The sequence below is a fragment of the Vombatus ursinus genome, unplaced genomic scaffold, assembly GCF_900497805.2.
Source record: "Vombatus ursinus unplaced genomic scaffold, bare-nosed wombat genome assembly UNPS02014863.1, whole genome shotgun sequence".
NCBI classification, from domain to species: domain Eukaryota; kingdom Metazoa; phylum Chordata; class Mammalia; order Diprotodontia; family Vombatidae; genus Vombatus; species Vombatus ursinus.
The window spans coordinates 39,369,648-39,385,843 of record NW_020954641.1 but is presented as its reverse complement, the minus strand read 5'-3'; the positions used below and the strand labels follow the sequence as shown (position 1 = coordinate 39,385,843).

Sequence of the window (16,196 nt, the reverse complement as noted above, 5' to 3'; positions counted from 1 at the left end):
CCTACTCAGAGAGCCATTCCTTGTAACAAAGAGGGGAGAGGGGTGGAAGAGAGAATAGCAGTTGAGCAAAATTTATATATTAAATGAATCTGCTATTATATGCAATGACCCCCATCTATAGCTCCCCACCTCTACAAAGAAAAGAGGGAGGTATATTTTCTTGTCCTTTCTTTAGGGTCAAGTTTGGACATTCTAGTTACAAGAGCATTCAGTTTCATTTTCAAGAAGCTTTTGCAAGTTCATTCTGGTAGGGTGCTTTATCTTGATTTTAAGATTCTCTATGAAGTGTGAATCAGTGTGTTCTTTTTTCAAAGCCAAGTTTTGGCATTCTCTTGCTTTTCCTATATAATTATTTTAGCTAGCTTGGGTCTTAATATTGAACCCTTTCCCCCACCCTCTATAACCAGGAAAGCTTCTTTTTACTTTGCCCCATCCAGGGCAGCTGGCATCCCTGTCAGCCACACAGAGCCATTGGCTAGGTAGTGACAGATAGTGTGTGCTATGTGTTATTAGACAGGGAAATTGAGGTAACTTTTTGAAACATAGGGCTATTCGTTTCAGACAGGTCCTGTTGAAAACCATGCATGCTACTAAGTGGGTCCCCCTGTAAAAAGCCTTCACAAAGTCACCATTGTTCACTGTCTTATATTGGGTCCGCATTGGCAGGTGCTCCTGGCCTAGTAGCTCTTCATGAGGATTCTGGATTCTTGCCCAAGCCTGGGTTTCATTTCACTTTTATCATTTGGCTAGGTTGATTGTCCAAATGGAGAACTTTTGTTTGTATTTTTCTTTTCCCCTGTGATGGGGAAGCAGAAAATAGGTAGTTGGGGAGGCAGAGAAATGAACCTTGTTTTTCTTTTCTTCTCACAGTCTTTCCTTTGTAAAGCAAAGACCAGGGAAACATTTTTCATAAGGTGAGAACTAGTCCAAACAATACCATATGGGTCAACTCAAGTGCCGTTTTTTTTGGGGGGCGGGAGGTGGTGGTGGTAGGATTCCCTGCCTTCCCTTTTCTCGATTTATTCTCCTTTCTGCTTGTTGGTCAGTCATGGTACAGTGGAAAAGGGTGTGACGTCTGGAGTCAGAGGTCCTGGATTTGAATCTTGTCTCTTCCACTTGCTGGCAAGTCTTTCTGGGCCCAAGCATTCTCATCTGCAAAGTGAGGTAGTTGGGCTACATGGTGTCTGCTGTGCTCCCAAGATCCTCCATAGTTCTAACTTCTATGTCTGCCTGTTCTAGTTGCCCCAAGGCCTGGCTATATTCTCCGGGTAATGCTGTCAGCTTAGCTCTGACAGTTTTGAGAGACTTTGTTATGCTCTTAAACTTCTGTTTTGAGCAAAATCTTTGTTTTTTGAACCCTATAATAACAAATTGGTTTAACAAAAGATGTGAGAGTATCAGATGTTTTCCCAGGGTTCATTTCCCCATCTTTTTTTTGGGTTTTGGGGAACCACCTTGGCCCAGGGTGAAGCTTGGCATTCCTGTAAATTCAGGGCTGATGTGAGGATATTCCAGCAGCAGATTTTACTGGTGCCACCACTACCACCACCACCACCACCATCATCATCATCATAATCTTTGGGACATGACTTTGATTCCTAAAGATTTAGGAATATCATTTTTTCATAGGTAGCAAATGTGAAATACTCTCTAAGCTATTTGTAATAAAAATCATTCAATACAGAGGGAATAGCAAGATAATGACTTGTCTTAGAACCATTTCTTGCCAAAATCCATTGGAAAAGATGACTAATATTAATAACGATGACTAATGACCCCAGCAGCCAACTCTATTGATATAATGACATTGATGATAATAACAGTTACTCAATAAAGCAGTCCTTTAAGGTTTGCAAATCACTTTGCTCATCATAGCAACCCTCTGAGATAGGAAATGTAGGCATTGTCATTTCCATTTTACAGATGATAAAATTGAGGCAGAGAGAAGTTAAGCAACTTGGTTTACATCAATCAATGGCAGACAAGCAGCAGTAATAGTAGGAATATGTAGTAGTAATAATAATAATAATAATAATAATAACATTGTAACTCATATGCGTATTCCCTCCCCAGTCTCTGTCTCTGCCGTTTCTTCTGTTTATACATGCATACATATATACATACATACATACATGTATACACACATGTATACACACACACTCAAGAGAGTAATCTCCATATATATGCACTTAAGGGAATAATTTACATGTGGATCAAGAGTATCCTAGTTGCTAATAGTATAAAGAAAAGCTAGCCAAATATTCAAAACATCTTTTATAGACAAGGAATTATCTTAAGTCCCTGGAGATCTAGAGACACACAGGACGCTACTAACTGGAGATCTCTGGACTGAGGAATTAACACCGCCCTCCCTGCCCCATCCTCCTGGTGATGGACTTAGTAACTCCTGAGGACTTTGTCTGGAAGGCTGTCATCCCTTTCTCCTGGGGAGTTCTGATGCTCTTGGTAAGCTGGAGCAGCTGTACTGAAGGCAGGCCTTGCTGACAGGCATGCCTCATTTCCCTTCCCTGAGGCATTTAAACATAATGCCATTTTCCCTAGTCCTGAGAGAAAAATACATGAAGGCAATTGGAGTGATTAGAGGCCTCCATAGGAAGGCGGCACAGGGCACATATGGGATTGAGCTACGAAAAGTCTCTACTGAGCAACAGCATCTGTCAGTTCAGGTCACTCAAAGTTAGCTTGGAGGTTTCAGATTCCCAACAGAAGTTAAGGCGTTGTGAAAGATCATTTGTTTTTATTACTGCATTAAACAGAAGCTTATTTTTTAATCTTCCACGAGGAGCTCGGAGTACTTTATAAACACCATATGTGTACGTGCACGCTCTCAGGCGGTACTCAGTGGTTGCAGGAGCCTGGGACTCCTGTTGGCAAAGAGGAGCCCTTTGGAGTTCAAAATCAGATGAAATGGTTCAAATTGACACCAGCCAGGCCCCCGTGATCTGCCAGGTCACTCTTGGGAGAAAAAAAAAAGAGTCCCATATTGTTTTGTTGTTTTTTAATGAGGTCACTTAGGGATCTATTGCTTTTATTTTATACTTCAGGAGGAAGAGGAAGTGTGAGGTCACCTGCCATGAGGGTTAACAGCAAGCTGGCCATATTTATGAACTGATAGTGTGGCTTTTTTGCATCTCTTTGCACAGGCTGGGTAGGAAGATCACTGGTATTGGAGTTAGAAGACCCTGTTTAGAATCTGGCTGCTGTCACTTAGTAACTAAGCGCAGCTAGATGGCAAAGTGGATAGAGCACTGGCTTCATCTTCCTGAGTTCAAATCCAGCCTCAGACAGTTACTGTGTGACTCTGGGCAAGTCATTAAGCCCTCTTTGCCTCAGTTTCCTCATCTGTAAAATGAGCTGGAGAAGGAAATGGCAAATCACTCCACTATCTTTGCCAAGAAAACAGCAAATGGGGTCATGAAGAGTTGGGAAATGACTGACCAACAAAAAACAAGTTGGACACAACGAAACTGACTTAGTAACTATGACCTGGGGCAAGTCATTCAGGAACACTGAGGCTCTGTTTCCTCATCTGTGGAGTAGGAGTAATATTCTTACACTAATTGTATTATAGGACTGAGAATCAAATGAGATAATGTATATAAAAATTTTGTTAAACTTTAAAGGTCATATCAATGCTAGATCATTATTAGTAGTATTATGTAGATATCTAGGGGAGTGTTCAAAGTCAGCAGATCAAAAAAAAACTATCCTTAGGTGCTGAGGATATAGAGATAAACAAGCGGTCTTAGAGAACTTTCATTCTAGGGGTACGACATATAAACAATGCAATTAGGAGGGTCAGGAGAAACATTGTATAAGATGTGGCATCTGAGCCTTCATGATTATTTATGTGGTCCTTAAGATGCTACATGACCTTACAGCTTTAAAGCTCCCAAGAATTCTAGTGGTGGTAAGGAGGGAGTACATTTAGGTATGAGGTACATCATGAGCAAAGGCACAGAGGTGGGAGAGTGCCAAATTCAGAAAATAAGAAGCAGGCCTGTTTAGCTGAAATAGAGAGGGAAATAGTATGAAGTAAATCTATAAGCAAGTTAGAGCCACACTCTGAAGTTTATGTTTTGTAGAGTTCCACTGAAGATTCTTCAGTGGTTGAGAGACATGGTTAGACTTATACCTTATAAAGGTTCTTTTGGTGGCTATGTGGAAAATGGAATGGATGTGGAGAGACCAGTTAATAGCCCAGGTGAGAGGTGATAAGTGGCCTCAACTAGTGTGATGACTGTTTTAAGCAAAGAGGAAAAAGCAGGAGAGGTTGTGAAGGTAATTAAAGGTAACTGATTACATATGGGGTGAGAATTGAGCATGACCCCAAGGACACTAACCTGCTTGATTGAAAGGGTGGTAATATTTTCAACAGAAACAGGGAAGTTTAGAAAAGTGGCAGATTTAGAAGGGAATACTGAAGGAAATTTAAGAGGGAATATAACGAGCTCCATGTTGGACATGTTGAATTTGAGACTCTTAATTTGCAGAATATATATAGATGAGACCCTCTTTGGAAAGGCCCCTTTTGTGTGAAAAACCTCTGTCAGTAAAATGATTGACAGCTGTTAGTAATTAGTTAAACACTCCTTCATATGCATTTCTTTTTCTTTATTTTTTGATAGATTTGTCTTCTGCCAAGCGGAAATTTGCTGATTCCCTAAATGAATTTAAGTTCCAATGCATAGGAGATGCAGAGACAGATGATGAAATGTGCATTGGTAAGTTGGGGAACTGGTAAGTTTAAAAATAGTTGAGATGCTTTTCTTAGGTATTCCATAATGACATCCTTTCTGAGAAAGGATGTATGACCATGGTTTGATAATAATATTTTACTTTTTATACATATTAAACTCATGGATTGTTCAAGCTGGTAGGCATCTAAGGTTATCTAGTCCAAAGGCATGGGAGATGTTTAACAAAATAAATAAAAATATAGTGCATAATGTTGGCAGCTAGGTAGTGCAGTAAATAGAGCACTGCGCCTGGAGTCAGGAAGACCTGAGTTCAAATTCAGCCTCAGATGCTTACTAGCCGTCATTTAACTCTGATTGCCTCAGTTTCCTCATCTGTAAAATGAGCTGGAGAAAGAAACCACTCCAGTATCTTTGCCAGGAAACACCAAATGGTGTCATGAAATGTTGGACACAGCTGAAATGACTGAACTACAAAAACAACATGTTAGTTTTTGGTGGGTTACAGGGATCCCTTTTACACCACTGATCTAGTCCAATATCCACTTTACTTCACACATAAGAGAAATGAGACAAAGTTTGAGGGGCTTGTCTCAGCTCTCCCAGCAGCGTCCTGAGTGAGTCTGAGACTCAGACTCACTCAGGACGCTGCTGGGAGAGCTGAGACTTGAATCCAAGTTTCTCTGGAGCCGTGACAGCTATGGGCAGCTGAGAGGCCTCTCAGTACAGCAATAAGACGCCCTAAACAAGAAGTCAGGAAACCCGACTCCATGTCCAGGGTGTAGGGCATCTTTCTGTTGTACTGTGAGGCCTCTCAGCTGCCTACAGCTGTCATGAGTCCAGAAGACCATGTCAATAGGCCCATTATTGGACTGAGCTTTTGAGGCCTTGAGTATCTTGGGAATGGGGAGGTGGGCTATTTATAATTCTTCAGCCTGGAAAATTCTGTGACTTTTCTTCATGGCTGTGCTCAATTACAATGCCTGGAGCTTTTAGAGGGGTTAAAAAATAAAAGGGGATACCTGTAGACAGGGAAGGCTGAGGAGAGATGAAACAAATGGTTCAACAATTTGACCTTTGCCAAATCGGTTCACCAGATACTATTCTTGCTTCTATGTTGGCTGACAGTGTATTTCTTTGAGAGCACTTGATTTGAAGCCAGGAGACAGGGATTCAAAACCTACCTCTGATAACTTACTAGCTTTGACCGCAGGCAAGTCAGAAAAACTTTGGGCCTCACTTCTCTCAATTGTAGAATGGGGATAATGGTGCCTGTAATAAGGTACTCTCTAAGCCTTAAAGTGCTATGTAAATATAATTTTTTTGTCACTATTGTTATTACTACTATTATTATTACTGTAGTGGTTGGATAAACAAGGATAGAAAAATCAAGAAATTGTGCTTTTCTAGGTTACCACTACCACCACCGCCACCGCTCAACCTCCCTCCAACCCCCCCAAAAAAACCAAAACCCAAAACAAAACAAAAACCGAACAGTTGAACAGAAAAACCCAAAACCATTCCAAAGACTGGACTATAAAATCCATATAAGGAAAATTCAGGTTAAAGCCCCCAAATCTGCACATGTAGTTTTGGCCTCAGGACAGGTGTACATACTTGCCTAAGCCCCTTAGGGATGATTTAGTGATGGTTGTGGTGGGGTCCCACTCCACATCCTGCCTATTCATCTGAGCCCTGCTATTCATAGAAGCTATAGAAATTACTGGCTGTCTGTATTGTGGGATGTGAGGGAAAGCCAGTGATGTGCTTCTCCTATTGGGATCTCTTCTTGGTTGGTGTGGTGGCTGAAGGAAAAGGCCAAGTTCCTGACACCATTAGAATTAGCTGAAACTGACGACAAAGGGTTGAGGAGGTCATTTTCCGAACAGGAAATCTTTGAACTCCAAAGCAAACTGCCTTCTCCCCAGCAAGCTTCTCACTGTATTTATGCCTATAGTACTTCTCTCCCCCCCTTCCCCACCAATTTTGTAGGCCCCTCCTCTTTCCACCCCCAGGTCCCCATACTCCTGGGTATAGTCATATCTTTTCCTTGAGGAAATCCTTTTTCTCTCCACAAAGGCCATAAGGTTGCTGTGTAGTATAAAAATACATTTCTAGATCATTTTTAATGGTCACTGATTAGAAAAAGAAAAAAGAAGCCAGTCTGGGGAAGGGACTGACTTTTGACCTTTGGACTGAGTTGGAGGGTGGATCCCTTGGGGGAATAAGTGGACAAAGAAAGGGAGTGGAGAGTACAGAATGTTGAAAGCTCATTCTCTCCTTGTCACCCCATCCTCTGTCTTTTTCAGCAAGGTCTTTGCAGGAGTTTGCCACTGTTCTCAGGAATCTTGAAGATGAGCGGATACGGATGGTAGGTATGATTGGGATCATCTCAGCACCAAACACTCACCCTGCCACTGCTCTGTCTCGGGGGTTCACTGAACTGTGACCTGGTCCTTGTGGGTGTTGTCTCTCCCATTAGAATGGAAGCTCTTTGAGGCCATTTCATCTTTTTTTTTTTTTTTTTTTTGGTATCCCCAGTGCCCAGCACATAGTAGGTACTTAAGAAAAGGAGATTAATACCTACTGGCCCAGGGTTTAGGAATTCAGTGCTTCACTCTTAACTTCTTGTTGATTTAAGTATGAAACTTTGATTAACACACTTAGCTTCACTATGTCAAATCTTTAATGGTCCGATTCAGTATGGGACTCATTTATTAAGTGTGCTAGATGGTTGTGATGCAAAAAGCAAAATAAAAAGTAGTCTGACTTTAGCTTTCCTGGGGTGGGGGTGGGATGCAACATATAAACCATAGTCACTTCTTCTTAAATCTTACACTGGTAGAGAATCTCTGGTATTTTTTCATACTTCCCTTCCTCCTCAAGCTGGAATTCTCCGAAACAGCTCAGAACAGGGGTGGGGAACCTGTGGCCTTGAGGCCATGTGTGGCCCTCTAAGTCCTTGGGTGCGGCCTTTTGACTGAGTCCAAGTTTTACAGAACTAATCCTTTTATTAAGAGGATTTGTTTTGTGAAGTTTGGATTCAGTCAAAGGGCCACACTTAGGGACCTAGAGGGCCACAGATTCCCCACCCCTGTTATAAACAGATAAATATACACATAATAATTTGAAGGAGAGAAAGCACTAAATTAGGAGAAAGAGAACAGGCTCCCAATAGGATTTCGCATGAGAATGGAGCCATTGAATGAAACTGTAGATTCTCAGGGTTGGAGAGAGTATAGTATATTCCAAAGAGGGCAGGGTGCTGAGGCAGGAGTTGTAATGCTAACCTCAAGAAACAGCAAACAAGCCAATTTGGCTGGAAATAAGAGTCTGTGAGGGTTGGGAAATAAATTTGGAGTGGTAGGCTGAAGGCTTGTGAAGGACTACTTTAAATGCTAAGCTCAGGAGTTTACATTTTACTCTAGAGAAGGAGTTCTTTTTGTTTTTGTTTTTGTATTTTTGCTTTATGGTGAGGCGATCGGGGTTAAGTGACTTGCCCAGGGTCACACAGCTAGTAAGTGTTAAGTGTCTGAGGTTGGATTTGAACTCAGGTCCTCCTGACTCCAAGGCCAGAGCTCTATTCACTGCGCCACCTAGCTGCCCCGAGAAGGAGTTCTTAATATGGCATCTGTGAACTTTAAAAAAAAAAAAAGACAGTTGAGTTTCTTTCTAATCCTTTGTATTTTCTTTTATAGGTTTAAAACCCATCATTCTGAGAAGGTGCCCATAGGTTTTACCAAACTGCCACAGGGGTCAATGACACAATATGGGTTAGGAAGCCCTGTTCTAGAGGCAATAGGGAGCCACTGAAGATTCTTGAAAGGGGGAGGCACATAGTCAGACTAGTGCTTTAGGAATATTTTGACAGCTTTTCGGAGAATGAATTGGAAGTGAGAAGACCCTAGAAGCTGGTAGTCCAATTAGGAGGCTGGTGCAGATGTCCAGGTGAGAGGTGATTAGGGATTTAATTGTGGAACACATTCAAGAGATATGTGGAATACAAATATGTGGCAGGTGATATTTCTTTTCAGAGTCCTATGGAGTGAGTCATATTCAGTGAATGAAGATGATGGCATATATGAAGTGCTCTGAGCTCCTAAGAATAGGGGTATTATTTAATTTCAAGGATTAAATACTGCTTTCAACATTTTTCTTTCCTCTCCTGGCTGCTGATATGCTGGCACTTTTCTAGTTTGGCAGTGTCGGGTTAGTGGGTGATGGACTCTATAAAGTCTATTTGCCCTTTCCTCAGAATTCCTCAAATTCCAGCCTTAAAGGGGGGGTTTGAAAGCTGCTTTTGGTGGTATGGTGGCCTCTTCACTTATCAGGCCCTGGGCAAATATCCAGGGGTTAGAGGGGATTTGGTTACTGAGTACTTTCCTCCTCCTCTCTTTCCGTGCCCCCAAACCAAGTGCCTTTGACCAAGCAGGTTGGCTGGCAGAGAGGGCTTTTGGAAGCGGGGAGGGCAGGCTGATGCCTCTCTCTCTGATCGGCTACTGCTTTTTGCTTTAGCAGAAAGTATATGCTTCATGCTTGTTTAGGAGATAATAGAGTTTTTACCCCACAATTAGTAGATTGTCTTCCAGGCAGAATAGAAGCACCCAGGGGCGCCCAAGAACAGAAGTAGACATCGTCCCTTTTCTCTAGAGCATTCACCATGAGGGAAGAATAGTGAGGTTGGGGGTTGGGGAAAGGGAAGGATTGTGGTAAGGGTGTTGAATGCATCTGCCTAAGAGAGGGAAGTAACTCCCTTGGGGTCTTGTTCTTGGCAGAATTCAGTGTTGGGGGTGGGGGAAACATCACAATACACCACTTTCCAAACTGCCTTGACCCCGTGTTAAGGGAACAATGGCTGGCTTATTCTTTTCAGTCAGGCTATGAATTCTGCTTATTGGTGTCTGTGAGTCAGGTTACTCTTGGTTACATCAATGCCTCTTACTTCTCTGGATCACATCCCTGCCCCCATTTCCTGTGGCCAGTTGGCTATTTATTGAGTATTTATTGACTAACTCTTATGTGCTGATGGGTAGTGTGATGGATGCAGAAACAATATTGGATAGAATTCCTATACTCAAAGAGCTTACAGTTTCAATTTCAAAGACAAGACATAAAACATGTATGACTTAGCAGCATGTCTTTGGATAACTCCCTTCACCTCTGGGCTACCATTTCCCCCACTGTAAAATGAGATGATTAGACTATTAGATGGTAACTGATCCTTGCCAACTCTAATGAACTATGCCTCAATGGACAGTGAATAATTGGCTCTAGTGTACTAAATGAATTTAAATAACATCCCTGCTCTTAGGACCTCAAAACATTTCCCATATGCCATCATCTTCATTTACTTAAGTACCACTCACTATATAGGTCACTAAAGGGAGACATTGCCTACCATCCACCATTATATCAGTCCCGCTTCTACATATCTGAACATAGTGAACTAAGAAATTCAGTTGTACATCAAGAATACTCTTCTACAGAAGTACTTCCTATTAGGCTAGGCAGATTTCTGACATCAAGTAGAGAAGTTGAATATATAGTATGTGCTTAATAGATGCCTATTAAAAGAATGATTGAATCTAAATTTAGAGGGATTGTACATTGTGGTGGGGGATTCAGTTGACAGTCTGCTGAGGTTTTGTATGGCATGTTAAAACAGTTTATTAGTAAAAATGTAAAAAAGAATAAAAATGGACTTCATCAGTTGACTTGCTTTGGACCGTGTTTGTTAATAGCAGAAACTGGGCAGCTGAAGTTCTTAAAATTATTATAGTCTTAACATTTAGAAACTACCTCTTAATTCTCTCTCTTTTTAAAAATGGCATTAGTACTTAGCTACCCTCACATATAATTACAGAAACTCTTTATTATCTGTTGGTTCTTTATGGGGCAAATATTATTTTGCAAATGATACCCACGAAACATGGTGTTCATTCCAGTATTCATTTAGGCATGGGGTATGGTGTATTTTCTCTGCCACACATATATTTTCTTCGATAATCTTTTTGCATATGGGTAGCTGAACTGTGTGACTGCATAGAAATCACATTTCTCCTTTTGCTTTTTTTCTTGTCAGATTGAAAATGCCAGCGAAGTGCTCATCACACCTCTTGAAAAGTTCCGCAAGGAGCAGATTGGGGCTGCCAAGGTGAAATCTCTCAGAAACCTCTGTGGTGGTTTTGGAGAGGAGCTCAGTTTGAATTTAGTTCTGCCAATTACTCTCTGTGTGACAAATCTGTGGGCCTCCTTTTCCTAATCTATAAAAAATGAGGACTGCCAAGGAGGGGTGGGGAAGGTTGGACTTAATGGTGTCTAAGTGGCCTTCTAGCTCTCAATCTATGATCCTATGTGCCTATAAGCCTGTGACTTGAACATTTGTCAACCTGTTTTTCAGAAATTTCTGAATGCCTAAAGTGATATTTACATTTATATTCTTGGTTGGGACATTATTTAATGTCCTGAAATTAGATTTTTTTTTTGTTTTGTTTTTTGATTTTTGTTTTTGTCAGGCAGTGGGGTTAAGTGACTTGCCCAGGGTCACACAGCTAGTGAGTGGTATGTGTCTGAGGCTGGATTTGAACTCAGATCCTCCTGACTCCAGGGCCTGTGCTCTATCCACTGCGCCACCTAGCTGCCCCAAAAATAGATTTTTAAGCCTTCAATAACATTTGCCTGCCACATTACCTATCTCATAGGGTTGTTGTGAAGAGATTACTTTGTAAATACCAAAGGGCTATATAATAGCAGTAATACCAATCTTAAAATCTAATGTACAATGCTTAATGGTTTGCAAAGCACTTGTTATCTCATTTGTTCTCCATAACAACCCTGTGAGGTAGGTGATTATTATCCACATTTTATAGATAAGAAAACTTAGAAGTTAAGTGACTTGCCCATTGAGGCCAGATTCAGAGTCTTCCTGACTCCAGCACTTTATCCTGTCTGTTTCCTTACCTTCCTTTTATATAACTATTAATAGTTAATTATTCTTATTAACAAATACAATGATTATGATTCTTCCACTCTAGTTCTCCTTTATTGGGCCATTATGGGGTGAAGATGAAGGTGACCCTGGGTTCTCATTCTTTCAACAAGCATTTTATTATATGGGCCTGGTACTGTGCTAGGCACTGGGATATGAAGACAAATATGAAACAATTCCTGCCATTAGGGAATTTGCATTCCTTTGAGGGTAGGAGACATGATGTAACACGTGCACATATAAGCAAGTGAAATATATATATATATATATATATATATATATATAATATAAAATAAAAAATGTATATGCAGTAATGTTGAGGGTTCCTGGGAATGGGAAAGAGCACTATCAACTCTGGGGATCATAATAGGCCTTGTTTAGGAAGTGGTACTGAAACTGAACCTTAAAGAAAGCTTAAAGATTCTGAGAGTTGGAGGTCAGAAGAGACAACATTATCCAAACTTGTGCCAGGAGAGCACAAGCTTTGGCAGCTCCTACCAGACTAGAAAGGCTTAAGGATGTGCCTAGTGAGGAACCGTGCTCCTGTGAGTTAGGGCTAACTAAGTGAGTAAAGAAGTGGCTTTATGATTAGAGGACTGGGAACCTTGGTAGGATTTTTTTTAGCCTATAGCACCTTATTAGGACCAGATGGGTTGTGCTTCTCAGCATTCGTAGAATAAGTTACCATCAAAATGTTGACGTAAAAATAGTAGTGATAGATTAATGATCATTGCATCAATTTGGGGGGAAATATTTTACCCTAGGTGTATCCTAGATACCTTATGATTCCCAGTGGAACATCTATTTGTAGTAAGGGGCAATAAGATTCTGAATTAAGACTTCTTGTAGCAAAGATGCCACTATTATTGATGTATGATTATTAAATGATTGAAAAAGGGAATACTGTCCATTCCTTAAAAACAATGTGGACTTTACTGAAATCAATCCAGCTTATTAGGTACCTACTATGTGCAAAGTCCTGTGGCTAAATATAAATAGATCAAAGATATATATACCTAAAATTATATATATATACACACACACACATATGTACACACATATATGTGTATGTTGTATGTGTGTGCATACACATAAAACAAAGATAAAAAATGCCTACACACATAACTTCAAGACAACAGAACGTAAGTGTGAAGAGGTACAGCCAAACAATGTGTTATAAGTAATTCTAGGAAGATTAGAAATCACTTTTAGGGGTCAGGGGAAAGGAGAAGGTAACATCCTAAGCTGGGCCTTGAAGGAAAAATGATTGAGAGAGAGTGAGAGCATGCTGATTTTGAGTGCAAGAGTGGCACATGAGGATTACTTGGGCAATATGAATTGGAGGGGAGAGACTGGAGGCAGAAAAACCATTTAGGATTAGGATTATTTTATGCTAGTCTAGGCATGAGGTAATAAAGGCCTTAATTAAGGGGATTGCATTGTGATTGAAGAGGAGGGAGCAGATAGAGGGATAGAGCCCCATCTTCTTCTCTGGGTTAATAACTAGGAAACCTGTAGTGTCTTTGGCCTTTAGCAATGTTTTGGAGGCCAATTGTGGGGGAAATATTTTGTTAGAAACAGATAGAATTAGAATTGTCTTCAGGGTTTTTCTCCTGCTACTGAATCCATTTGCAGAATGGTCATAGAGTGCCCAAACACATCCAATAGCTCCATCTGCAGGCATTAAGGGACAGTCACCTTTGTCCCAGAAAATTTGTTGTCACTTTAATCTCCACATGGGGAATACTCTAGCTCAAGTGACATTTTTGAGGTGAGATGAAATAACACAGGGGCATTCCGTCCAAACCAATATAAGCCCCTGTTATATGAATTTTATAATACAAAGATAAAATGATAAAGGTCCCTACTTTCTGGGAGCTTATGTTAAACTAGGTACCTGCAATGTCCAAATAGATAGATATATACTGGATAAAGGAGGAGGTCATGAATAGCTCCCTCTAATAATTGGCCATGAGATGAACCTTGAATGAAGCGAGGAACTCTGAGAGGCAGGGATCCAGGAAGAATGTATTGTTGCATTTGAGGAATTGCAAGTAAGCCTTTTTGTCTGTGACAGAAAATGTAAGGGCAGTAGCAAGAAATAAATTTGGAAAGGTAAGCTGGAGCCAGATTGTGAAGGGCTTTAAATGCCAGACTCGAGAATTTATTTATATTCTCTGTACTATACTCTGTGATCAGCAAAAATGGGCTTTTCTTGGTTGTTCATAAATGATACCCATCTGCATGCTTTTTCACTGGACATCCCACCTGCCTGGAATGTACTCCCTCTTTATCTTCTCTTCACAGAGACCCTCTATTCCTTTAAGACGGCTGCACAAACACCTTCTGCATTAAACCTTTCCTGATCCCTCAGTTGCTCATCCCTTCCCCCCCCACTACCTTATATTTAATTACTTCATATATGTTTGTATTATTCACTTTTTATCCACTGTGCTTGGCATACAGTAATTGCTTAATAAATACTTGTTGATTGATTTATGTTTCTGCTGCAGGAATATATTTGTCTTCATCGTTAGAATGTAAGACCTTCCCAAATAGAGATCATTTCATTCTTTCTACTTGTATTCCTAGTACCTAGCACACACGAGGCACAGAGTAGGTGTTCAGTAAATGGATGTTGATCAATGAAGTGCCTTTTGTTTGCGGAGTACTGTGTAGTTAGGGGTAGGGATATTAGATACACAAACACGATTGTGAAACTCAAGTCTTAAGGGGAGGATAAGACACACCTACAACTAATACATAACAGGTGCATTAAAAAGGGGCAAAAGGAAATGCTACTTATATGTGGCATGCTAAACCTTAAGAATGTTGTGTATCAGAGATCCAGGATTGAGAGACTAAAATTGAAACCTTTTTCAATTAAAATTATGTTGAGGATAAACTTAAAAGGAACCATAAAAACTTTAAAGTGGCCTTTGAGTTACAAGAATATAGATCCAGCTAGGGCTTCTTTTTATTTATTTTATTTTCCTCCTTAAAAATTTAATTCCATTAAGTGATCATTTATTTAAAAATTAAATTTTATCTTATTTTTCCAGTAAATAAAAATATATTTTCTTTCTCTCTCCTCCAGCTTAGGGTGGGTTGGGGGAGGGAATCTTGTCACAAATATGCTTAGAAATGCAAAATAAATTCACACATAGACCATGTCATGACCATTGACAAAAAATGTGCTTTATTCTACAAATTGTTAAGGGGTGAATGGAATGCTTTATCTTTAGTTCTGTGGAATCCCAGTTGGGTCTTTACATTGATTAATAATTGATTATATAGAATGATATAAAATTATATCATTATGTTATACATAATATATGCATATAAATATATAGTGAATATAAAAATGAAATATTATATAATAATATATTACATGACATATAATTATATAATATTAATTGATTATATATAATGATAATAAATTGATTAATTAATTAAATCTTAAGTATTTCAAAGTTCACTTTAAAATGTTGTTGCTATATTATAAATTGTTCTCTTCTGCCAGTGAGCGTTTTCTAAGCACCCACTATGTGCAGAGAGCAGCCTGGCATAGTAAGTGAATAGAAAACTGGCCTTGGAATGTAGAATATCTGGGTTCAAATCTAGCTTCTTCAGCAAACCAGCCCTGTGACCCCATGTATATTATTTACCTTTCTGTGCCCTGGGCAACTAACTCTGCAAAAGTATGAATTGCAAAGACAATGCTGATTTGCATTGTTTGGGGAAGTTCCTTTCCAGGAACTCTCTAAACAGATGATAATCAGAGGAGTGCCATGTCATGTCAATAAGCATTTATTAAGCACCTGTTAGAGAATAATAGTAGTAACTAGAAGGGACCTTGAGAGTCATCTAGTCTGACATTTTCATTTTGTGCTAAGCTCTGGGAATACAGAGAAAGGAAAAACACAGTCCCTGCCCTCAATAGGACTTCCAATAGAATAGGGGAAAAAAAACCAAACAAACAAAATTCCAAAACTATACGTTGGGTGCAGTGGATATATAGTAAAAAATAATAAAGAGGCTTTGCCCCATGGACTTTGCTATTGTTGGGGCCTGCTGAGCAGGTGGGGGTGCAGAGGTGTGGTCTCAGGATGGATTTGGTGACTAATCCATCGGGTAGTTGGTTTTCTGTCTGGATGCATTACTGCTTCCCCACAAACTCCCACTATCTGCATATGCTTGCCCAAAGCACTGGTTTGAGGCTTACCACAGTTACCAAATGAGGAAATTCAGAAGTCCATGAGGCTTTCATTTAGGTGTTCATTGTAGGTTGATCTTTTGAGGGGTACCATATGAAAGGAAGAAAGAAGCTTGAGAGGATTAAAAAAATATTACTCAATTTTTATACTACAGTAGTACTTTCTTCTCCGAATTCCACAGAAGGAGGCTTGCCAAGTTTGGGCTTGATCTCCTCCCTCCTCCCCAACACACACACACACACACACACACACACACACACACACACACACACA

The 16,196-nt window shown here is 40.1% G+C and overlaps 1 protein-coding gene across 1 annotated transcript in view; it reads left to right on the top strand.

Annotated features, from left to right (window-relative positions):
* ARHGAP26 (Rho GTPase activating protein 26) overlaps positions 1-16,196 on the top strand; it is a 516,697-nt gene that overhangs the window by 130,354 nt on the left and 370,147 nt on the right. Inside the window, exons 2-4 of the mRNA XM_027841739.1 lie at positions 4,650-4,745; positions 7,028-7,089; positions 10,801-10,872. Coding sequence (XP_027697540.1) covers positions 4,650-4,745; positions 7,028-7,089; positions 10,801-10,872 — 230 coding nt within the window. The remainder of the gene's footprint in view (positions 1-4,649; positions 4,746-7,027; positions 7,090-10,800; positions 10,873-16,196) is intronic.